Genomic DNA, 25938 nt, shown 5'->3' on the forward strand with positions numbered 1-25938 from the left:
AGCCATAACTGTCATGCAAACCTTCGCCAAACAGCTAAGCAAAATCTAATTCTGCTTGGGAAATAAATAGATTTCATTTTCCATTAGACGCACAAGGCTGAAGACTTAATCAAGTCTAAGTGTGACATCATCGAGCCACATGTGCTTCATTTCCTCTTAATGTGTTCTTTATTTGTTACAGTGTTAACATTCTGTAATAAAGATTTGTTCTTGCTGATGCTGAATCCCTTAACATGGCCTAAAGATGGGATTGGTATTTTAGTGCCAACATTGTTAACATTTTATACCTTGAAAGTATGGAGAGAAAAGAGAAGAGAAAATGGCTTCAAATCCTAGTGGCACTTTGATATAATAGATTTACAAAATGATGGCTCACAGACAAAACAAGGAGCAAAATTTCTTCTTAGCTGTTTTGGGGAGTTGGAGTTGTTCTTGACAAAGATCTCTGTCAGATTAGCCAAGGATGATGGTTGAGGTTGTGTCCTCTTTATATAGGAGAGGTATGCTGATTTCTAGTGGCTTTTGGTAGAAATTAACTTAAATACCAATTTGATATCATTCTGATCTGGTTTAACCCTACCTATCTGCCAGTTAGGAGTGTGGAACAAAAGAGGGTAATATCACACGTTTGTGAAGTCAGGGCAAGAAATTAACAAGAAATTTGACATTTGTTTACATTTTGCTCTCTCACAGGTGAGGAAGAAAGCCCAGGATGTTTTCTTTAATTGTCAGGAGCTCTCTATAAATAGTAAACGAGAGATGATGAGTTTGATTTTACCGAGCTTGAAGGAAGATCCAGATATACCTCACTACCAATTCAAGGTAAGCAGACTTATTATATACCACAGTACCAAATAAAGGCAAGAAGAAACATTTCTTACCTTAATACCAGCACAAGGTAAGAAAATTGCCAGGTATACCCCACCACCAAGTTAAGGTAAGCCAGAATTCTAGAAACCTCTTTACTAAGTGTATGTACCGCAGTTTTACCTTAATACCAAAAACAAGGGTAAGAAAACCCCTACCTCACCAATAGTATAAGGTAAAGGGAACTGCAATATTTCGCACTGTCAGTTAAAACAAGGGTCGTAATTTTTTTAAGGAGAATTCCGATATGCCTCACCACCAGATTAATCATTTCACTATCAAATTAAGGTAAGGTTATCTGGCAAGTAAACATTAAAAAATATTGAATAAAATATGTTCCCTCTTCTAAAGATATCCATTTGGTAATTACACTAGTAACTTAGCCCCTGTCTCCAGTGTGAGTTCATTGTTTCTTTTCATGCCTTAGACCTGTTTTTTATCACATTTCCTTTGGTTAAAACACCCCCCAACCCATTCCACTTCTCCCCCACCCCCTAGGCAATGTCCTATTCCTTAACTAATGTCCTTACATTTGTATCTCTCCTTTTAATAACTTAAACAAATAAGGAATACTTATTCCCATTCTCTCTGCCTTTTCAAGTTTTCTTTTCTCTTCTGTTTTATCACCCACACATTTGTACATGTGGGAGATAAGTTATAATTCAATGCACTCCATCATTTAATTGACCATGTCTTGCTACCTTACAGGGTGCTCTTCACCTCCTGGTGGGTAACGGTCTAAACCCACTAGTGGTGATCAAGAACTGGTCGATGTTGAAGGACTGTTGGCTGGCTCTTGTAAATGCAGGCCATTCAGAGAAGCCATCCATTAATAAACTCATTGATCAGATCTTACTCAAAGTACAAAAGACCTTCTGTTCATTTGCTCTAGCACAACAGGTAAGAACTTTAAAAGCAGCTGACTTTTAATGTGAGTTCATGTTTGTAATGTGAGTTCATGTTTGTGATGTGAGTTCATGTTTGTAATGTGAGTTCATGTTTGTAATGTGAGTTCATGTTTGTAATGTGAGTTCATGTTTATTATGTGAGTTCATGTTTGTAATGTGAGTTTATGTTTGTAATGTGAAATCATGTTTGTAATGTGAGTTCATGTTTGTAATGTGAGTTCATGTTTGTAATGTGAGTTCATGTTTGTAATGTGAGTTCATGTTTGTAATGTGAGTTCATGTTTGTGATGTGAGTTCATGTTTGTGATGTGAGTTCATGTTTGTGATGTGAGTTCATGTTTGTAATGTGAGTTCATGTTTGTGATGTGAGTTCATGTTTGTAATTTGAATTCATGTTTATAATGTGAGTTCATGTTTGTAATGTGAGTTCATGTTTGTAATGTGAATTTATGTTTGTAATATTAGTTCATGTTTGTAATGTGTGTTCATGTTTGGAATGTGAGTTCATGTTTGGAATGTGAGTTCATTTTTGGAATGTGAGTTCATGTCTGGAATGTGAGTTCATGTTTGGAATGTGAGTTCATGTCTGGAATGTGAGTTCATGTTTGGAATGTGAGTTCATGTTTGGAATGTGAGTTCATGTTTGGAATGTGAGTTCATGTTTTGTTGTTATCCTCAGAGTTATTCCGTTTTAAATCACCAATTTTTAAAACACTGGATTTAGTCGAGTTTACTTTCTGTTTTTTTTTTATTATATATTCTTCATATCTTTATTTAGCGTAAGGTTCATTGTTATCCCAAGCATGAATAATTTGTGGTATCATGATTATAAAGGCAGTGATCTTTTTACACGAATGTGGTCACTAGTGCAATTTTTTTTAAAAACCCTTGGCCACCAACTTGTGGAAGCTTGAAAATTTTCATTGAAAACCTTAAAAACACCAGGTGTTTAATTTAAGTAGTATATTGTGGTCAAAATATGGTCAAAACTATGGTCAGAAGTTGTAAACATTTTATGAATACAACTACACAATTACAACATAAAGTATTGATGACAATAATAGGAAACTCAGTCTAAGTCTTTCAGTCTCACAAGGTCTACTAAATCTCTCCTACTTCATGAACTAAGGGAGGACATGAGTCACCCAGTTGGTACAAAGTTTTGTAAAAGTTCTTTCATGTCCTAGCTTCAGAGTGTATGCACTGACATTACGAGCAGTATTAATGCCCTATTTTTATCAGATAAAGGTTAGGAACTGTTCACATTGTCAGTGCGATTGGTTTGAAGCATGATATCAGAGTACAGTATAGAGTGGTATTAATATTCAAAAATTGTACCAACAGGCTGCACGAATTGAAAGTCATGTAGTAATCCACAGAGATTGATTTGGAAGCTAAATGTTATTTTTGTAGGTATGCAGCAGGGTATATGTGATATGTGTTTATGTCGCTTGGCTCGAGACAAAAACCATAAATATTGTGTGCTAGAAATAATGAAAATAACTATGAAAATATTGAGTAATTTAATAGTGGTTTCAAACAGGAAGCATTGTCATAGAGACTCTGTGTAATTGACTATCTTTTTTTCTTACAAAGTTGTAATTGGGCAGAATAACTTGTTTTTGTACAGATGCAAGGTGTATGCATGCATAAATTTGATACAACTTTTTCTTTCTTTGGTGGTTCAGGTCACACCCAGTGCTATTGCCAAAGCTGTTACGATGGCACAATCTGGTTCAGAACAGATGACGATCAATGAGTTAGTGACCAGTGAAGAACAGTCCAAAGGAATGGAATCATTGAAGAAACAAAATGAAGACAATGCCAGGTATTAATGATGATTATACACAATATGAAGACAATGCCAGGTATTAATGATTATTATACACAAAATATAGAAGATGCCAGGTATTAATGATGATTATACACATAGTGAGGACAATGCCCATGTATTGTTGATATAGGGCAAAACAAAGAACATGTCAAGGTTTGATGACTACAGACAAAATGAAGACAATCTCAGACAGATCATGGCAAAAGTGACTACATGTAGTGATGATTGGAGGTAGTATGATGATGACATTGTTTATGTATTGATGATAAAAAGTCACCATGGAGATGTCCTGTATAGATGATAGAATTGAATGGTGACAATGCCAGACAGAGAAATGACTGAAGGCAAAATGAATTAACGTAAATACGGACTTTCTTCTTCTTATATAAATGGATATTAATATATGATGTTTTAAGTAAATTTTGCTCTTTCTAATTTTTTTACAGGATATACCATGAGTTATCAGATGACCTCGTGGACCTTATGGAATCCAAAGTTTTGTAAGTGTCAGCAATGTTAGGTAGATGTAGTGTGTGATTATAAAGCTATTTTTTGGGGAGGAGAAGCCCGAATGGGCCGGGGAGAGGAGTTTGAGCATTGTAAGTCCTAGACTAGTAAAAGTGAGATGAACAGATAACTTGATCTGCTTGAATAGTTGATCCAGTCACTTGATCCCATAAAAAACTCAATCCTGCCCTAATCCTTTCCTGTAAGTTTGGTCTTTGAGTTAAAAAGGTTACTACTCAAATGATTCAACGACTATCCCTTTTTTTCTCTCGAACAGGAGATGGAAATTTTATCATCTGGCGTCTTCATTCATAGCTCTGCTGTTACGAAGAGACATTCAGCCACCGCTGAGAACGATAGGTAAACTGACAGAAGATCTAACTAACGAGACACTGCGTACTAGGAAGGTAAGTCAGCGAGAACAGAATGGTGTGCTAAGACTATTGCATAGAGCACTCCAGGAGACCAGACGGTCTGGAAAATATCATACAGGTGTTCTAATGTATCTTTATTTTGATATTTAGCATGCACACAAACTTTGGTGATCTTTCTAACACTGATACACTTAACTTTCTGTGCCCTTTTTTATCTAATGATCATATTTGAGTAGATACTGTCGAATATAAACTCTTTTGATCATAATTTGATGAACATTCTTCTTCTCTTGTGGTGTCTGCTTTGATATCCTTCAGCTCTCAACCCTGACAATGGGTGCTATCTTCAAGCTTGCCAAGAGGGAGCACAAGAAAGTCACCATAGACCCGTATGCCATCTCTGGGAGCACCCCACCCAGCCAGATCACCCCGGGGGACAGACCGGACAATATGTGGCATCGTTACGATTCAGCCTCACCCCTGCTAACGGAGGAAGACTGGAACAAGTGTAGTTTCATTGAGAAGACTCATTGGGGTTACTACTGCTGGCCAAAGTAAGTTTATAGAGGGTTTTATTCGCAGACAAACATCTGCAAGTGTTGTCAATATTATTGGTTAGTTTGTTTGAATTTCTTGGAATAGTTATCATCCTCTGATATTTGATTACTAAAAAGGGAATTAGTTTTTTATTTTCATAAAATTTGTTTTGTTTTGATAGTTCTAGTCAGTGAAATGTCATCAGTATTGCCCTCCCACCTTCTACGTAACAGAATTAAAATTATCAATGCAGATTGTGTAATATCAAGAAGCTACTTGAGAGTTTGATGTGTACATGGTTAATCCACTGACCTTTGACTCTTGTCTAATAGGGACATGAAGAGCTATGCACCGTTTGACGAACAACCCAAGCTGGACAGGAGCAGAGAGGAGCTCACAGAGGTAATATACCCAATAGAGTTTATTTACTTTCCATATTGGTTTTGTGGTGGAAAGTATATGAACTGTTCAGTTTTGCCACCATGCAGAAAATGTGTTTTGTAATTAAGGGAAGTTAATACTGAATTCATGAGAGATAGTTGACTTGAGTGATATCGTCGCTGAGGTTTAAAGCAGCCGGTTGCATTATGAATGTCCATGGATGTTCATGTACAGTATGCTATATATTAAGTGTACAGTGAATGCATACATGTCACAACGTGTATTTAATATCGGATGAAAGCCATCTGCTGTTAGACAAATATCAGTACTTTAGCTTAGATCTACAATTCTTTTTATAAACAAATAAAGATGTGCCTGAATACTTTTCATATAAGAATAACAGCTGAAGTTATTTAATACTTTAATTAAAAAATTTGAGTCTAACAATCTGTTTCACTTTTTATGGATATAAGAAATACTGCATAACAGTCTCTTAAGCATTAAATTACTTACCTAAGTGCATCGCATAGGAAATGGAACATTGTTACATAATGTTAGGAGTGAAACTTTCAAAAACCCTGTTCAGGGTTCAGGGCCATGGTTTAATTGGTTGAAGCAATCAACCTTTGCTTTAAACACATATATCATAGCCATTTTCATCTTGTTGTTATTGTTGTCTTCAGCTGGAAGGAGTTGTTTTTGACCATTTTACTGACGAGAAGTTTGTGAGCAAACTGATCGAGTATTTCTCCCTCGAAGAAAGAAAGGGAAAGGACAAATTTTGCAACCGTCGTTTTGTAATGTTTAAGGTAGGTACATTAATGTGATTAACGGTCAGTTCGTAGTTTTCCTGCTCATTTCAATGATTCATCCGTCAGTCTGATAACATAACAAGTCCTGTCTTGTGATCATTTGGTGTGAAATAGTCCAATGTCTGTCTTTGCTGTAACTAGTGAAGTTGAATGTATTGGTCCAGGCCTGGATTTAACTCTACCTCTAGAAGGTGACATGAGTTCAAAAGTGTTTCGGGCTTGTGAACTTGTTTGGTCAAATACGTAGTCTTATCTTAGAATTATATAAGATTTAATTGCAGACAATTGTCATTTGCTTTGGAAAGCATAAAATTTCTAGACATCTTTTCTTTCTCCAAAGTTACATCATGAATTTTGCTTCCATCAACCCCCTATTTCCCCCCCCCCCCCCCCCCGCACACCTCCACTATTTCTCCATGCTATCATCTCTCTCTCTTTCACGCATGGTAATTGTCGCTGTCGATATAAAGTGTATCGAATCAATGCTTGCATATTTATCTCCTTTCAGGGTCTATTTAGGAATTATGGTGATTCTATTTTACAAGTGTTTAAGCCTCATATAGAGCGGCTTGCCTCAGACTCCCAGGAGAGCAGTCAACGATGTTTGACAGAGATTGTGGCTGGTCTCATGAGAGGAAGCAAACACTGGGGATTTCAAAAGGTAAAGGTTAAGGAAGCCAGATTTAGTTTAGTACTATGGGCTTCCATTAAGTTGTATTCAGTCATGGCTTACATTTCCCCAGATACACCTTAGTTTCTACACTACAGCATTTACTGCCGTCACAGTAATGTTTACAGAGTCTGAGAAGCACTGTTTCCAAAAATTGTGTATTTTAGCCTGTTTTAGCCTGTTTGATTATTTTGGTTTTAGTCCAGGCACTTAGAGGCAATGACAATGTTCTTGTGGAATCTATTATGCAAAAGCGTACATGGTTTCGTCATAAGAATTTATCAAACTGTGTTGTTAGTTGATGGTACTGCCTCGCACATTAAAGATGAAGAAATATTTTAATAACATTTTACTGATTATATTTTTGTCTGTTATTAAGTATCACACCTTAGCCAGTGAACATCTCGTTTGGTTTAAATACCTTCTTGGCATAAAAGTTTAATCAGCCATTTAATGTAGTGAGGATTGGAGAAGGAGGTTGGTTGGAGTTTATCTGTACTGCAACCATTTGATCAAGTAAATTTATAATGTATACATTGTTTAATAGTGTTCGTTGGTCGTTCTGTGTAGTTTTTACAGTTCCCAGTTGCATTGTTGGATCTGTATCCTGATGAGGCTGGCTTGTAAATTTCAAAGAATAAGTAGTCTTATATAGCGCAGACTCCAACAAAAGTTGTTCAATGCGCTTTACGGGGGTGCTGAATGTACAAAAACTATTAGAGTTGAGAGAAAAGAAAAGTTTTAAGACTGCGCTTGAATTGAATAATAGAATCTAAAGACCTAATTTCAACCGGGAGGGAGTTCCATAGACGTGGAGCAGCATTCAGAGAGCTACAGTCACCGAAAGTTCTTGTATGTGACATGGGTTTCAAGGTTTCAAGATTTACAATGTTGAAAAAAAACTCATTGCTGCATTCTGGTACTAGATGACTGATATTAATGGCCAATTATCATCCTGCTCCCTCTCGAAATAGACAGCTATTTAATGAAGTGGGCCATTTGAACTGCATGATGCATGGGGCTGGCCCAGTGCCATATAATGTGCATATAGGTAGTCAACACTTCCCTCGCCTGTCTCAATACAGAGGGCGGAGGTGTATTGATATGACAGGTCAATTCAGTTCACATTCTGTCTGTGGTATCTATAGTGCTAACGGGACTGAGTAGAGAGTGCATCAGTACAGTGAACTTGTATTAAATGCTCACAATCTATTATATTGGATGACTGTTCTTTAATGAAACGTGCCTCATACTCTGCTCTTGTTCTTTGATGGGGAGAGGGGGAGGGGGTGGTGGGAGTTATATCAAAAGTTTAACTCATAACGCAGGGTTTGGATAGAGAATTAACGAAGGGACAAAAAGGGAAAATATTAATGGAAAGTAATTTAAGGCGGAACTGCAGTAATCCTGCACATCCTCTGTAAATATGACTCTAAGGTCATTAAAAGTCATGAAATTGTTTGAACTACTATCAAATAAAACCTCTAAAAGCCATGTGAAGATTCCATATTTGAGGAAGTGATTGGCACATCCTGTCACCCTACCTGACCACAAGGTGGAATGCTGTTCCTCAGAAAGGTCAATAAGTAATGATTTGGTCGTGAAAAATCCTTTTAATTTTGAACATAAAATCTTAAGTCACCTACTGCATATGTTATTTGGTATTTCGCATGTACGTCTCATTTCTATGTTACAGACGCAGGCATTATGGGAATTTCTAATCCCGGTCTTGGAGAAAGCTTTTACTCATCTTGGACATGAAACACTCAAAGATTGGGTGTACAGCTTGTCGACGGCCTGCGAGAGCAGGGATCCTAGGAAGCTGCACTGGTTCCTGGAGTGGATCATCAAGGACCCCATCAAAGGAGACGGGGGATCCATTCTGGATGCAAGGTGAAAGAATAAAAGATAAAAGAATGGCAGGGAAGTGAAAGACGATGAAATGACCGAGGCAGGGAGAGGAGGATGAGGAGAAGGGAGAGGGGGTTCCACTGGGAGAGGGCAGCGATATTAAGTTTGTACAGGTGTCAAAAAAAACACAGGTTGTTTATATTAAAGAAAATACCAAGTGCAGATTGTCATACAGTCTACAGTACATTTATGAGTCACATCATGTTTTCACCTATACTATCAATTCCCTTTTTTTAATGAAAAATGACTGATGTTTTGAACCATTGTGGAATTTGATTGGTTGATACAACTGCCACCCATCTCAGTTGTTTCTGTGAGTAAAGTTGGACTGCAGGTGATCTTGAGCCCCATCTCTAATTGGAACCTCCCTCACCCTTTAACAGGCATGAGCTTTTCCGCCAATTCGCGGAATATCCGTGATTTCTTTTCTACCTCTGGGACAAAAACTATTATCCTAACACACTGTAGCATATGCAAACTGGATCCTATACCGCAATTTTTGCAAAGTTTTGTGATTTGTTTGTTACCCCAGGCTCATCCCTGCTTTCAGCTTATAGCCTAAGCTCTGTTTCTCTTTCCACTCTCTAGTCGTCTCATGATCCTGAAAGCCTGCCTCTGTCAGCAGGAGTGGAGGATTCCCACCATCCAACACAAACTACTCTCTTACTTAGAGGGTCACATGGATCACAATTACAAGAATGTCAGGGACTGCATGGGCAGGTAATTTCTTTTCTTTTTTCCTTGAGTTTCTAGTTTGTATCATGTGTGGTGCAATATCATCTCATTGCCGATATGTATAAATTTAGTTGTGTTAATAGTGGCATGGTTGAATAGAATGAGTAGAGGCACTGCCAACATTAGGTGTGCAAGGTGCGCATTAAATTACTTTTTAAGCAGAAACAGCTCTCGGTTTTAACTGTCTGAGCTTTGTTTGTAAAATTAAACACTACAATTGATCATTCTTACAGTACAATTGATAATTATTTTACAACCCTTTGACCCAGAAATGCACCACTACCAAAATCAAAGCTACACTATTGCAGAATACTGCCTGAATTTTGAAACTGGTGATGAAACCCTTCCACCATCTTTAAAGGTTTGCATGAGTATTTTTGTGTTATAAGTCAATAGATTCTATAGTATTATGTTACAGCTGTATTTGTACAATAACTGGTGTATGTTGCAGTCACATCTCCTGATGTCTTCTTTACAGTCTGATCATGCTGCTGTTAATATTCGACGTGCCGATGCCCAACGGCAAGGCTACAGCCTGTCCCCGCCTCTCGGATTTCTTTCAGCGGACTTTCTCTCGGGTCGGTGCCCTGCGAGATTCAGATGACTGGGTGGCACAGCTGAGTAACGGTAGCGGGCAAGTGAAGGAAGAGAAACAAGGCACAGTAAGGTTACTGAAAACAGGTGAGTGTAGATATGAATATTCATAGAGGGATCGTTTGAAAACCACCTTATTATCACAGTTAGGCAAATAGTCGATGGAAAGTACAATTCTACGAACCAGAAAGGAAAAAAAAATATGTACATTGCTTATATCCTTCACAAACAAGGACACAAGGACAAGAATATTTGAAAAAGTGCAGATTTGGAGAATTGAGTTGAAAACTCTTCTGGTTCATTATAGGAAAATATTCAGAGGGCTATCTTTTCTTTTTCTTTTCTCTCGCTTATTAAATTTGAGCTTAAAAGTTAAATTCACTGCTCATATTCCCCTGAGTTGGATTCCACATCACACCCTCCTTTTTTGGTGTTTTTTTTTTTTTTTAAGGGAATGGGGTTGCTTAGATTTACTTGCTTGCTCCAGTCAATATTACAACTATGTTCCTCTGTTTGCATGTGATGTCACAGATGCACCTGTACAATTAGAATAATTACAACAGGGTTTAGATCAAAAAACAGTATTTCTTAAACCTTTGACTGAATTTTGTCTACACTGAATTAGTAACAGTTTTAGGCACATAAGAACCAGATATAAAATCATTATGGTACTTAAATGCCAGTTGTTAAGACCTAGTTCTTTGTAACATTCTCTTTGTGTGAATAGACTGTTTTGGTGAACACATGTATCTCGTTCTAGCGACCTTTCTTTTTATTATTCTCCAATCGTTGAGCGTTTCTTCTTGTAATGCTTATGTTCTGTTTTCATATGACAGTGATGAGGTGGTTGAGAGATGCCCTCGGTACGATGATAAGACCGCTCCCTGCGGAGTTCTTTCTCTTCCTTCCGTTGGTAAGAATATATTTCTTCCTATCATCAGTCACATTTCATCTTTCTTCTTTGCCCTAGATAAGTATAATATTGTTATGATTAATTTTTTTTGTTTTTTGTATTTCTTTCTTCCTTTTATTATTCTTCATTTTTGAAGCTGTGTGATTAGATTGCAACAGTCTCATTGTGATAAATTGTGATCTAAACCTTTTTCTTTTGTTGCTGTGAAATGTATGTCATTGAAATTGTGTCAATGGTGTAGAACTAGAAGAATACAATGTAGGTCATATATGAAGATGCAAAGACGTATTACTGAGACACATAAACAGTGATGTTAACTTCCATTGTTTTCAAAGAATTGAATGAGAAAGAATATATACATATACTGTAGGTTATACTAAAGCTATCAATTGGACAACTCTCATTGTAGTATGTGGATGACCTTTTTTTGAGATTGAATCATCAAATCATGCATTGCAGTAAGGATAAGGCTATAGGAAAACATTTGATGTGCCATAAAATCAGAAATAGGCTTTCAAATCTAAAATGTGCTTCAAATTTATTGTACAATTGGCCACTTTTTTTTTTTTTTTGAGGGCATATATTCTATTGCTGTTAATTTGAGTTAATTTGTCAGTTTTTGCTGACAGAGTGATTACTCATCAAGTTTCCATCAATAAAATTTTGACACAGAAGTGCCAAATTGTTCGTTGCTTTCATATAGAGTCACTATTTTTTTGAGCACTCTAGTGATTATTCGTATATATTTCCAACTAAGTAGTTCTTTTTGTGAGTGCTTGATAATTTTGCGGCCGACTTTTAATAGTAAATGGAGCATAATAAAAGGAAATACAAATTTGAGAAATTATTCAAATAACTAGTTTTCTGAGTGTGAATATAACGTAACATCTAGCAGAATAGTGTGGAATTACAAACTATGGTTTTACAGAGTAACTGTTTATCTTAGATGGTTCAATTGTCAAGATTAAGAGTACTTTCCATTCATCAATTACGTTCCTTTCATCAATTATTTTCAAAAAAAAGAAAATGTATAATTTAACTGATTTTCTTCAAATTTTAAGTGGTTCTCTTTTGATGACTTTTTCCTATAGCTGACTCCTCTGGAAAGCTGCGAAGCTGACGAAGAATTACAGAACGAGACTAATCTTACTCTGGCATGCATGGCGCAGTCACTCTTAGAGGAAGGTAGTGTCCTCCCTTGTATTAAAGCTCTTGAAGAGGTTAGTAACAACATATTAATAATCTATGATCAATCAGTCTGACTCTGTCTGCAGTCTTCAGTCACTCAGTATTTGTATTATGAAGGTACAAACTGTCGATCAACTGTTACTTTATGGCCTTACTGTATTGTGTTTTCCATCTCCCCCCATACAGGTCTGGTGGGGGAGGGGGTGTTTACTTTAAGGTCTTTACTGTACAGGTCTGGTGGAAGGGGGGGGGTGCTGCTGTATGCCTTTACTGTACTGTCTTTTCCCTATTCCCCATACAGGTCTGGGTGGGGGGGTTGTTACTTTAAGGTCTTTACTGTATTTTGTTTTCCCTTTTCCCCTTACAGGTCTGGTTAGGGGGGGGGGGGTAGGGGAGCTGCTGCTGTATGCCTTTACTGTACTGTCTTTTCCCTTTTCCCTGTACAGGTCTGGGGGGGGGATTGTTACTTTAAGGTCTTTACTTTATTTTGTTTTCCCTTTAACCCTTACCCCATACAGGTATGGTGGGGGGGGGGGTGCTACTGTATGTCTTTACTGTACTGTCTTTTCCCATTTCCCCATACAGGTCTGGAGTGGAGGGGGAGGGGGTGGTACTTCTGTGTGTCTTTACTTTTCCCTGTACAGGTCTGGTGGGTTAAAGTATTTATGTAAGTAGAGTTACACAGTAGACCATAATTGTAACTGTCTGCATAAAAAACTTACACAAACTTTCAGATACAATGCAGTTTTTCAGTCTTCTTTCACCTTTTTTGCCCCCCTTACCTATTCTTACAGATTGCCTCGGGTAAATCCTGGAGGGCCAAGTGTAGCATGCTGAAGTACCTACAGGTCATGATCTTCAATAACCTCTTTGTCCTCGGCAAACAACACGAGAACGTCAAGAGGGTCCAGGATCTAGTGGAGAGGCTACTCAAAGATGACAGGCTGGAGGTTAGTTTATACATGACTAATGGAAAAGGAGATGAATGGGGAAGGGGAGGGAGAGGGGGGGGAGATGGTGTTTAAGTTTGGTTCTGTTAAGTGGGGTTTGCTCTTGGCATCAGCACATGCTTTGATTCATAGATTTATTTATAAACTGGGCACAAAAAAAAATTCTCATTGCTGATGAGAATTTAAGCCATTATGCATATTGATAATGGGTGTTTCTGAGAGTTTCGAATTTGAAAGTTGGCAAATGGTTCCCTTAAGTACATAACTACCTTTTAGTATTAGTGATTGACAAATTTGCACGATATAAATAGGGGAGTAAAGAAGAAGGTGAAGGGTTTATATTTTACATGCTCACAATTGTTTGTTTGCAAATATATGGTTTGTTCCCATTAAAACAAATATTACTAACTCTGTTGAAACAAACTAACAATCAATGCCGTACAATATTTTGCAGACAAATTGATAAAAAAAAACAATGCTCTACTTTTCCCACTGTCGTGTTTATCAGTATTTTCTGCACCGAAAATAGCATTTTTCTGTCTATTTGCCACAGGTGAGAGAGACCGCAGGCGTGACGTTGAGTGGGTTACTTCATTGTCAGTTCATCTCCATGGAGTCCAAGGTCAAAGGTTCCTTTGAAAAACTCTGCAAGACAGCTTTACCAAATAGGAGCAAGAGATTACGTCTGGTTGCAGTAGACGGTGCAGCCACTGATGGTGAGTTGAACGTGGTTACCCACGGTTAATTCTAGTTCACCGTTTATATTTAATAATACAACAGAGAGCATATATATATATATATATATATGTTTTATTGTAATACTTTATACACTAATTTGGAATGTATGGCATCTCCTGTTTTTATGCTCTACCATAATTCTTCAAAATTTCCTCTCTTTTGGGGGCTTGGGGGAGGGGGGCAAGGGGGGAGGGGGGCCTTTGAATTATCTGTACTTGACATGACAATAGCTCTTTGTTTTCAGCTCATGTTGTGGGTGCCTGGGTAATTGATTACGTACTAAATGGGCTTGGGTGGTTGATTACAATCGTGTAATAGAGGAGAGGTCATATGGCATGTTATACTGCAGCTGAATCATGATTTTACTGTCAAATGTCTACCAGATGCAGCAAAGATATACTGTTTGATTGTTCAGATATCAAAGCATTATTGGCAAGAGAGAAGAAGAAGAGATTTAAAACAAAGTAGAATTTCTTCCCTGTTTTGACTGAAAGGGGAGCTTAAAACAACATACAGAAACTTAAGTTTACCAGTTTTTACAAAATTAAATATTTAAGCCTTAGTCTGTCTAGAGGTACCTCTGATTGGTCGTCTTCTGCTGAGTTTCTCCTCTTATGGTGTGTCACATCTCGGGGTAGTTGGCAACAGGGTTGTATATTAGCGCACAAGACAGGTACCTGTATTAGATGTGTTAGGTGTGTTCCAGTCAAACAAACAGTGACAATGAAAAAGGCAACATCTATATAGAGTTCTTGTGGCCACGTTCAAGTTACCTTTTCAGATGGAGGATCACTGTGGGATGGGGGATTACTTCTAGACTGGATGATCATAAACATCTCTTTCTGTCATACATTGTCAAAAGAACCTCAATGCCAGTGGCTCCCCAATTTGATTCATATTTGCTCTTTCCATTATTTCAGCCATTGTACAGAGACATGCAGGCATTCTAGGTCTCAGTGCCTGTGTTCAAGCGTTTCCTTATGACGTACCAGAGTGGATGCCACAGATTCTAATGGACCTTACAGATCATCTCCACGACCCTCAGCCAATTGAGGTTTGAGTCCACTTCATTCTATTTGCTAAACTCTTCTCCTACATGATCTGTTCTTTCCTACCCTACAACTGTATTATTTAAAATGTCTGTCATAAGGTTTGTAATTTGTCCTGTGAATAGATAAAGATGATTAAGAGACAGGTCTTTGTGACTTAACAGACAATAAGGATATTTCAGCATAAATACAAGATGAAAACATTCCCATCTCTAATCAGTATGCTTTATGGAAATGCACATGCAGCTCATAACCAAGTTGGCAAAACGAGAGTAGGGAATGCTCCATAGTGATTGTATCTCGATCAATGATACAACAAATAGTGCATTGATAAATGCAAGAAGAGAACAAAAGAGGAAAAAATTTACTTTTATCTTTGAGTAATAATACTCAATGCATTCTTTAATACGATAAGAAGAAAAGATATTGAAAGAAAGAAATAGATATGTATGAGACTAACATTTAGCAATAATAATATTAATAATATGTTAATAAAAAATAATAATATTAAAAATATGTTAATAATAATAACATGTAAATCATAATAATATGTTAATAAAAATAATAATATTATACTAATAATAATAATGATACAACCTTCATAATGTGACATTCTATATAAAAACCATATTCTGAGAGTATAGGAAGCAAAGAAATTTCAAGAACTTAACTTAAAAGCAACATTAAAGCGATGCAGGAAATAATTTTAAAAGATATATCATATGAAGTTTTTCACTTTCTGTTAATCCTCACAGATGACTGTTAGGAAGACTCTGTCAGACTTCCGACGTACCCATCATGATAACTGGCATGAACACAAACAACAGTTCACAGATGATCAGTTAGTGATCCTCACAGACCTCCTGGTGTCCCCCTGTTATTATGCATGAAGGGGACGTGAATATTCAGTAGGTAAATTATATGTCACGGTTATGATGTGCATCTTGCTATCACAGTTAGGCTTAATATTAAGGATATGTACGATAGAAGGTGCATTTCCATGAACGAGAGAAAACACTTCCTTGTCATGAATCCTTCACAAGGAAGAACATTCCCTATGGATATTTCCTAGTGGGAATATGAGTCATTGGGTGTTATGTGTGAAGAAGATGAGAATATTTGATTGGTAATTACCTTTAATCTTTATTTTTGTGTGAAAAAGTTGTGGGTATTAAATTCGGGTATTATTATGTATGAACCATATTTGAATATTCAACAGGTAAATTAGAATTAACAGCCAGTTGGGGCAATTTCCTAATGCTAATACCTATCTAAACTGTCCTCCAATATCATGCTCTCAAAGCACTGGTATCGACAGTACAAACAGTTGCTAATCTTGATCTGATAGAAACATGATATTCATACTGCTCATACTGATAATACGAGTGCTCTGAAGCAGGACATGACACTACAGTATAGAAAAATTTGTCCCAACTGGGTGAGAATTAACTGTTATCATGTATGAAGCAGATGAGAATTTTTAATAGGTAAATTAAATTTAAATGTTATTATGTACAAACCCACTGTGAATAAAATGTATGTAAATTAGATTGAACTAATTTCATGTATTCCCTTCCATTACCTTCCCTTCAGTTTCCCTACCATTCCTTGCCATACCATTTCCGTACCCTACCCAACCCTACCACATCCTACCATGCACTTCCTTCCTTATTGAGTTCAATTCTGAGTCAGACAGGTTTCACTTCTCCTTTCAGGATGCAAGGTGTTTTGATCAGATGATTTTGCTGTGAATGGAACAGTAACCTGTCCTACTGGAGCAGTTGTAAATGATTCCATCTCTCCTGTCCTGGCTGTGTATCCCAAATTGCTGTGTATGCTCCTGATGTTCTTATATATTATACTCCTTATGTATTAAACATCCCCTACTGTCATTTAATATTTGGAAATTCAAACAGGTTTGACACTTTCATCAAGCCTTTACAAACATTCTTTCTCTCTTTCTTCTCCTCCACCATTTTGATAATTTTTACCATATTTTTAATTATTGCTGTCAGAGTCAGTTGAGTTTTAAATTACCAACTCGTTTGTAACTAGCAGTTGAAAACACTTGCAGTATCCTGTGTATTAATAATCCTAAAATAGTCTTGCAAGATAGCAGCAAGTTTAATATTTAATATTACTGTAAGACAAAAGATGTTGACAAATAATAAGAGGACAATCTGGTAGGCCTTATATTTGAAGCCATGTAGGGTGTTTAGTTACTTATATCCCACAGTGTTTGTGATATAAAGAAATGCATGCTAACTCACATGTTGAATTAACATTGTGATTGAATGATGTGTTATGATAAAGTTACCTAGAGTTATCAACGACCATTGGGATCTCATATATATATATATATATATATATATATATATATATGCCTATTTCATGTAGTTACATGAATGTTTTGGAACGTCTTGGGATATGTTTATTAATATTATATACTAGTCAAATACGGCTCAATATCGGAAGCTTTGTCTCAAACAGTTTTCCGTAATAAACAGTCGATTAGCAGCTTAGAGCATCCTCAATTCCAAGATGGTGAGAAATGTATACGACTTATTATTTTTTAATTAAAGTGGTACTTTTATTTTCATTTTCTTAATAATTTATCATTTTCTTGACAATGGCAATAATTTTGCAATGAACACTATTCCAAATTTGGAGATGTTAGTTTGTGGAAAAGTCTAAGAAGACAGTTTATCCTTTTGGTTGGCTGAAAGGTGCTCAAGTTTTTAAAGTAGATTACACATTTATTGATTTGGGCATTGTCTTGAAATTCAATGGTAATATCATTGGTGTTTGTGCGTGTGCGTGTGCGTGTGCGTGTGCGTGTGCGTGTGTGTGTGTGTGTGGTATATTAGTTCTAAGGATGTGTGATAGGTTTTGTTAGTTTTTAAGGTGATTGGTCATCTTAATGTGTGATGTGAGAACTAAGCTAAGTGGAAGTTGTGTACCAGATTATTTGAAGTTTAATTCTTGCAGTCCACTTTTTGAGGAAACACGCTGTTAAAATGATTTGATATCCTATAGAGCAGTATAAATGTGTCAGTCATGGGTCTACATTGTGACTCAAAAACTGCTAGATGATTATGCTAAAATGGCCATAGAGTTGACAGAAAATGACAACACAAGTTGTAGCATTTTGTCAACAACTTTGAGATACCTGTTAACATGGTCATCACAAGTGTGTGTTTTACATAAAGCGATGTTTCCTTTTTACTTTTCAAGTTTACAGCCACTTTATGTATTGTTATATTTGGAATGTATCATTTAGTCATTGGTATGTGGCTCTCAAGGAATAGAAGATGGTATAATGGTGACATTAATAATTATAACAATGAATATGTAAGTGCATTATTAATACTGAGTATGCTTTACATAATGAATATGTAAATATAATAAAGTGACAGTTCTTGATGAACATCTAAAACACAAAGATTTGTTTATCTGTGTACTGCTTTCAACATTCTGCGATTTGGTTGTCTTTACTGGCTCTGCTGTTATTCTCTGAACATGTTAACTGTACTATTGATTTATGCCATGTACAAATTTAAGAATAAAGATGAGCCCAATAAGGAGACTCATTATCTAGTACCCTACAAAAATTGTGAGGGCCTAGAACCACCATATTAAATTAGTGCAGTTCAAGAACCACCCTATTAAATAGTGAGGACCTAGAATCACCCTACTAAAATAGTGAGGGCCTGAAACCAACTTATTTCTTCTCCAACTCTTTGACTCAATTAAATCTCCATTGATCCTTCCCTTGATCGATTCAGAAACCTTGCACTTTTTAAAAAGAGTCCTGTCACCTCTTAGTACTCTATACACAGAGACCCTGCCTATCACCCCTCCCCTGCTACACACACTCCTTCCTCGCAATTGAAATATTGCTTATGCTGCATTCAATCAGTGTAATATCTCCACGCAACCAAAAGTAGTTAATAGGTAGTGATATATTTTTTTTATTTTGAAAACTCAAGAAAAGAAAAGTTTTCTACTTGAGTTTTGAGATTGACAATGTTCTTAGATCCCGTCCAATAATGGTCACCCATGTTTAGACTTCAACAAGCCATTAAACCCCTACCATAGATACATTTTACGTCAGCATGAAATTTAATTGTGTATTTAAATATTCCTCAAGTCTGAAAGTAAAATGGAGACTCAGAAAGTCTAAGAAATTACTTTTGATAACTTCTAGCACATGGCAAGTGTTTGGTATGCGAAAGTTTAGAGACAATGTCGATTATCATGATTAGTAGTAACGTTAATCTGTGCCTCTTTGCATGTAGTAACAACTTCGATCAAATATACTAGTTTGCTGCAATAATGCAAACGTACACTGACTATTCCCAACTGGGAGCAACAAAGAAACTCATCACATGTTTATTGAGCATTCGGTGTAAGTTCTGCCTATTACCGGTTCTCCCAGCAAATCAGTTCTCCAAGCACTCACATACTTTCAACATTTTAACCAAAACGCCATTATTTTTTGTGTTTGGGAATTCCCCGTGGTCAAGGTTACCGATCTTTCGTAGCCACCCCCATTTTGCGATGTGTCTTCTGTTGTAGTCTGCTAGGTACGTCAGGAAGAAAACCATGCGCGGTCTAAGGTCATTGCAAGTTCTCGCTGTTTTCCTAACTGTTCTGTTTTTAGTAGTTGTATTGCTTTGCTCGTTCAAAGTATTTGTAGATTCATCAGAAAAGGATCCTCCAATGGCGAGAATGTCTGTTGATAGAGGGGTTCATGTGCTGAAAAACCTTGACTTTGAAGTTTTTGGAAGGGTTCAAGGTAAAGTGTTGGGAGCTTTCCTTCACGTAATCGCGTAACTGCTAAAATGATGTTTGTACGTTACACTTATGTAGTTGGAATAAATATCCTAACACCAATTCATATTCTAGCGCCAATGAATATAGTCTGAGCCTATCCCTATAAGTTACTGTAACACTAATATCGTAACATTTACAAGCTGCCACAACCAGTTTCGAACATGATACAACATAACTTAGTACATGTAGTACTAGTAGTAGACAAATAATATTAATAATTCCTTTAAAGTTAGCCAAGACCAGCTCGCACTAGCATTTGCCTTGCCATGGAAGGGCCCAATGTTAGGGTAGGCCTCCTGGATTTCATGCTCTAATTTAGTAAACAAACATACATTATTCTTAGGATAGGCCTAACGATAGTAATTTCAATTCCACAGAGAACAAAGATGATACTGATAATAGTCCTGAAATTTCAATTAAAATGTTTTGTTATGTTTAATCATCCACTAGCCCTCCGTCTATCAGTCCCAGTCTGTGGGCGCTTCTCAGCCTTTTGGCTAAGGTCATTTGTAGATTATTTCCCCTTTTAGGGGAATCATGATACACACCTGATGATGAGCACACAGTCACAGTCTCAATGGAAGGGGACTGGTGTTGAGAGCGGATCAGTCCGTTCATTGCTTGGTTTCTTCGCGTCCAGGTTCATTCCTGGGTGACGGGAAAGAGTTATGTAACACTTAGGTCTAAGCCTATGTGGGAGTAACTATAGGACAATCTACCACTGTTTAAACACCTTCTTGACAATGAGGGAGCTCAGTTGCATTTTATAGACGTTTTCAGGAAACAATCAAGTCCACAGAGCCTCCATCCTAGCTGGAGGTGCAGCCACTATGGTGATAGGCCTAGAGCATATTTGAGATCAATAACAGGTTGGCTGCATGTACATAGAGTATTTCATAAAAATGTCCACTGAACCACCATCCTGGTGTGGAGGTGCAGTTGCAGTGGTGATAAGTTTGTTTGTCTTTGTTTGCTTACTGCGGCTGTGCCTCGGGAGACAAAGTGAGGTTACAAACTGACAGGGTATTCTATAGTTGTGCCCTAGTGTCAATGTGAGCTAGGCTAACCTACATGACATCACTCAAATATGGTGCAAAACATACATCAACTTGAAACATTGTTATCTTGAAAATGTCATGGTGATGTACTGTAGAATAAAATTCTCACTAGGGTGCATATATCTTTGTCTTTCACGTAATTTATGTACACTTGCACTATTGTTTTTTTTTCAGTTGCTGATAAGGTTCTTTAAAAATCTCAATTAATTTGCTTCAGATCAATCCTGCTAACCAATGATGATTGCCAATACCTTTTACCCTTTAAAAGTATGTTAATCAATGATGAAACCTATTATTTGAGAGAATAAGAATGTTATGTTTCTCTTCTGAATTGTTGGTTACTTGTGAGGAATTGGATGGTGTGCTAAACCAGGTACTGTAGCCTATAGCCACTTCTACCCATGAGCTATACATATGTAGACATTTAGTAGTTACTGTAAATGATGTATGAATTAATGAAATTAAATTTACAGTTTTTCATGAAATTAATACATCATAGTCAACACCTCAGGTTGAGGTTATAGATATGTTTACCACCATGTGTTATAACATACAGCCTGATACAGTGACACATTTTAATCGAGATGAGAACCTGCAAGTACAGTATCTTGCTTCTTGAACAGTTTTAAGGATCATTACAGGCAAAGTGAACTCCTCCTGATATCCATGCCTACCTAGTATCGTTATGTAATTGTCAGTACTTCAGTGAATATGAATCTCTTAAAGGCATTGAAGACTCGCCCTGGCCAAACTGCGTGCCACCCTCTGAAAAAGTTAACTTTCCGTTGCTTGCAAGTGAAGTATTTTTCTTGTCGCTACAAATTGCAGACAGTAATGAAACGTAAAGTCTGAGGAAGTGTGATTTAATTATTATACCCTAAGGTACTGTTCACATCATGCAGTAACTCATTTAGTCTGAGATATTCTTATTTTTTTCTTTTCTTTGCTCTTTCATTCTGCAGGGGTCTTCTTTAGAAAGGTAAGCATAGTTTTTTAATCATTTGATGAATTTACTAGCTTCCAGGATCCTATCTTTGTGATGTTTGCTGAAATTACCTTAAATATGATTTTAGTACATCCTGGGCTTTCACAGCCAGTGTAATCCTTCAGTTCCATTAAGTAATGAATGAGCATTATTTGAAGGGCTTTGGGTTAGCATGCAAAACAGCTTGGAAAGGGAAATGAGATGGGTGACAGTCTGAATAAATACACTTACAGAAGAGTGACATACTGTAGTCATCTCATGAAATATGCATACTTGACTGCTTACAGATTCCTTGGATCTGGTTGATCAGTGACCTAATTTGGTTTACTCACATGCTCAGCTTTATTAGTGGTAATAAAGTGCCCTACAAAACACCGGTAAACAGGGCAAATAATTCTGGCTGCAGTTGTATTGAAAAAGGAGGGAAAGATAGTACTCAGAGTAGGGTTGGGCGATATTTGCTTTTTAATGTGACGATAAATACTTCAAAAATTATCGCGATATTTCGATAATTACGATAATTTTTCTTGTTGTTTTTAGTGTGTTCGCGAACACACTAAAAACAACTGCTGATTTCCCACCGGTGTTTTCGCGCAGCAAACACACCGAGCATAATGGCGTGGGGTCCAGGGGCCCGCCTTAGAGCCCCGGTGAGGTCAAGGGTGAAGTCCTTGTGGGGGTCCAGGGGGCGAAGGCCCCCGGAAAAGTTTAGTATTTTTGCGTGTCTGGCGATAAAAATTCGCAATTGAGGATTCAAAATACTGACTAACTTTTTGAATTTAAATTGTCACGAAACTGATGAAAGTTCTAAAACGACAAGTTAGAGTAGCTATACAGGTATTTTGTGATAAAATGAAAAGAGATTTAATCTGTCTTACAATCTTTATAAAGTTTAACTTACAAAACTCTCGATATTATGAAACAAACTACGTAAGACTGCCTAGCAATCAGTTTACAACTGCAGTGTTTACCCTACTTAAATATCACGGTAGGCTACATGTGCTTCTTTCCTAAGTACCTTGACAAACAACCCCCCTGTCTAACACCTGTTTGTTAACATTTTTGGCACGGTTCCAAAGAACTTTTCATGGAGTAAACTATATTGGCTCCACTCAAGAATTAATTAGGTCAGTTTGTAAAGGATCGGTAAAGTTATGCGAAATATTATCTAAGACGTTCAAGGAAAGTATAGGTAAATATCCCCGTAACATTAAGGTAAGTAAAACACACCTCAAGCCAACCGACTCCTCCGCATGAACAAAACAATCTTTTCCCCATGATACACGAGGCAGAGTCTAGCTATACCATACAGACATAGCACGATATCAAGGCCCCAATAGCTACAGTATGGCCATCTTTATGAAAGTAAACCTTCTAATCCCATGTTTTATGCCACTATGCATGATTAACTTAATGCTAAATATTGTTTCCATGTCCTTGTGGAAAACGTCAACTTCGCAAAATACAATTTGTTGTGTTTTTGTTGTTACGTGAGAAACGTAACCTACGAAGTGGTTAGGCTATTTACTATACACTTAACTATGGTAGGATATTAATTTTTCCTTTTTTTGGAAATTCTAGAAAATACTTTCTTTTCCCCTCGCTTAACACCAGATGTGGTATTCTGGTTTATTCATAAATGGGTGTACCAGAGCCTTGTTTACATGACATTTGTTGCATTTAGCACGATATGCAAGTTTCGCGTGAATTTTTCGAAAGTATTTTGCTTGAACTTTCGTAAAATTAGAAAGGTGTACCAACTTACTTTTCGTACACAATTGGTAATTTCTCTACTGATTTTCAGAGGTTTGTTCTCTATACAGTCAATGTTGTAAAGGACGGGTTTTTTACGAAGTTCAAAGTCAGTAAATGAAGTTGATAAACTTTATTTCTTTTCAACTTTCTTAACCATGGAATGCTAGAATAACATTTACACATAAAACGGAGAATTTTTTTTCAAATTTCTTTCACAAGAAATTATCGTCATTTGTTCAATCCTCAAAAAATATCGTCTTGAAAAAAAATTATCGCGATAATAATAATTTTCGATATATCGTCCAACCCTAACTCAGAGATGTTTGTGTGGGCATGTGCTTGACACTTGAATAAAATCTCTGAAGAATTGTGTTACTGTATATTGAAACAGGTAGGAAATTTGTTTTATGGTGATGCTACCTGTACAGAACTCAAAATAATAACTAATAAGGACATCCTTCTTGTGTCCTATTAAATGATAGTTTTTAGTTGAGTATTGGTGTCATGAGTGTATGGTGTACAGTACAGGTATGTATTTGGCATTAGTCAGAGAGGAGAGGATGGTAGGGCTGGTGTCATAATACAATCAATTTTCTTCTATTCATTAAAGGATGCACATGTTTAGTTCTAAGTTACCAACTGCTGATATTGGGGATTGGCAATTGTTGCAGATAAATACCTAATTTGTATATTAATGATAGTGGGTTAACATCAGAAAATTAGTCTGTTGATGAAATAACAGCAACATTTGATCACTCAGTGGGCTTTTTACCTCTCAACTTTACTGAATCAGAGAGCATATACTGTATAGTAACAATCATGTGTCTACATTTTCAAATCTGTTAAAATTTCTGTGACATTCTCTTTAACAGCACACAATGAAAACAGCTACCAAATATGGGCTGGTAGGATGGGTGCAAAACACAAGACAAAACACAGTTGTTGGACAAGCTCAGGGCCCATCAGAGAAGCTCAACATGTTGTAAGTAGAATATTTTGTTCCAAGTTTTCTCTCCGTCCAGTCATTATAAACAGCATATGCTCATTGGAATTTTTCATGTTCTCTAAAAAACCTTTAAAAAAAAACTAGCTGGTACCATTTTCATGCTGCTTTTTGCATCAATTGATTACAATATGTGCCACTTCACACCATATAATATTTACTTCGTCGATAATTGGATGCAACTTTATAGTTCTTTGTAGTTATAATCAGTTCTCATAATCTAGTTGCATTTTTTAATCTTAAACCAAAGCACTTAAAGGAACATAATCTTTTCAGGTTTCTTTCTTTTTTGCTGTAGAGTACAGTACACACAGAGCAAATTTTTAAAGAATGTTTTATGGTTGTCCCATGGCTATATACAAATATTAAACTTACTCACTTTTCTGCTTTTATTCCAGGAAAGAATGGCTACAAAAGACTGGTAGTCCAAAGTCTATCATAGATCGAGCAGAATTCAGAAATGAAAAAATTATCGATAACCTTAGTTTCCAAAACTTCAAGATAATTAGATGAAAGTTTTATACAGTAGGTTGTACTGTTGACTTGATTTTGCTTTGTTTTTCATCCGGAAAGATTTAAAGCTTGCATGCTTGCTGCCCTTGGATTCGATCAGCTGAGATGACGATGAACCAGGGGTTTATTGCTTGGAGAAGTACATGTAAATAGAAAGTTATGTCATGTATGCCAAAAACTACAGTTCAGGAGCTTTGTCATTTGTTGTCAATGGTTATCTCATCTTAGAATTCCTAATTCATTAAGGATACTTTGTTGAAAACCTTAGTTTCCAATCTTCAAGATAATTAGATGAAAGATTCCTAGGTTGTACTGTTACTACTATGACTTGACTCTGCTTGCTATTTATCCAGCAAGGTTCAGCTTGCATGCTATTCTTGGATTCAACTGAAGGTGAAGATGTGCCAGGGGTTTGTGCTTGAAGAAATATCCTCGTCAAATCTTGTGGATGATGGTCTCGTCTTCATGTGTTTCATCTTTGAAAAAGAGGCTCTTGTGCAGTTGTGGCATAAATTTTGTGATAATAAAAAAAGGGTACTTCAACAAAATGTGTTGTTAAATTACAAGTCACGAGATTTCTTGACTTAAATAGTGTTTTGTAAAAATCTCCAATTTAAGCCACCAATCTCTAAGTTTACAACTTTTGGGTGGTACATTATTTTGAGATCATCCAGCTGTAATTCACAACAAGGTGAGGCATTTTGGCTCTATTCGCTTAACTGTTGGCTGTAGAGGTTATGTGAGAGATATATTGCTTTACGCTTTATGTGCTGTATAGAAAAACAAAGACATATAGAATTGACATTTTACCTTTAATATA

The 25938-nt window shown here is 36.6% G+C and overlaps 2 protein-coding genes across 4 annotated transcripts in view; both read left to right on the plus strand.

Annotated features, from left to right (window-relative positions):
- The window catches only part of LOC139971388 (proteasome activator complex subunit 4-like), a 35608-nt gene extending 17198 nt beyond the window's left edge, over positions 1-18410 (plus strand). The window contains exons 23-41 of one of the 2 annotated variants that reach the window (XM_071977762.1): positions 694-822; positions 1576-1767; positions 3464-3603; positions 4056-4109; positions 4394-4523; positions 4809-5044; positions 5360-5429; positions 6092-6217; positions 6729-6881; positions 8587-8783; positions 9390-9521; positions 10015-10217; positions 10967-11043; positions 12135-12263; positions 13026-13181; positions 13735-13897; positions 14840-14973; positions 15724-15880; positions 16684-18410. In XM_071977762.1, coding sequence (XP_071833863.1) covers positions 694-822; positions 1576-1767; positions 3464-3603; positions 4056-4109; positions 4394-4523; positions 4809-5044; positions 5360-5429; positions 6092-6217; positions 6729-6881; positions 8587-8783; positions 9390-9521; positions 10015-10217; positions 10967-11043; positions 12135-12263; positions 13026-13181; positions 13735-13897; positions 14840-14973; positions 15724-15858 — 2556 coding nt within the window. In that variant the 3' untranslated portion in view covers positions 15859-15880; positions 16684-18410. The remainder of the gene's footprint in view (positions 1-693; positions 823-1575; positions 1768-3463; positions 3604-4055; positions 4110-4393; positions 4524-4808; positions 5045-5359; positions 5430-6091; positions 6218-6728; positions 6882-8586; positions 8784-9389; positions 9522-10014; positions 10218-10966; positions 11044-12134; positions 12264-13025; positions 13182-13734; positions 13898-14839; positions 14974-15723; positions 15881-16683) is intronic. The other variant, XM_071977763.1, reaches the window with a different exon arrangement.
- A 1061-nt stretch (positions 18411-19471) lies between these two features.
- LOC139971390 (acylphosphatase-2-like) lies at positions 19472-25933 on the plus strand. 2 transcript variants are annotated; one of them, XM_071977766.1, is made up of 5 exons: positions 20069-20091; positions 21080-21129; positions 21825-21841; positions 24475-24584; positions 25004-25874. In XM_071977766.1, the coding sequence occupies exons 1-5, from the start codon at positions 20084-20086 to the stop codon at positions 25116-25118; spliced, it is 300 nt and encodes a 99-aa protein (XP_071833867.1). In that variant the 5' UTR covers positions 20069-20083; the 3' UTR covers positions 25119-25874. The 2 variants fall into 2 exon arrangements, with proteins under 2 accessions (XP_071833866.1, XP_071833867.1); XM_071977765.1 differs by lacking the exons at positions 20069-20091; positions 21080-21129 and adding an exon at positions 19472-19766 and having other exon boundaries at positions 25004-25933.
- Positions 25934-25938: the final 5 nt, after the last annotated feature.

Source organism: Apostichopus japonicus, chromosome 8, assembly GCF_037975245.1.
Source record: "Apostichopus japonicus isolate 1M-3 chromosome 8, ASM3797524v1, whole genome shotgun sequence".
In the NCBI taxonomy this organism is placed as follows: Eukaryota; Metazoa; Echinodermata; class Holothuroidea; order Aspidochirotida; family Stichopodidae; genus Apostichopus; species Apostichopus japonicus.

Bases quoted from the DNA above. Each gene is read 5' to 3' on its own strand.
- LOC139971390 (XM_071977765.1), top strand. From the start codon at position 19,574: ATGCGCGGTCTAAGGTCATTGCAAGTTCTCGCTGTTTTCCTAACTGTT. The intron at 24,585-25,003 runs GTAAGTAGAATA...CTTTTATTCCAG, and splicing joins TCAGAGAAGCTCAACATGTT to GAAAGAATGGCTACAAAAGA.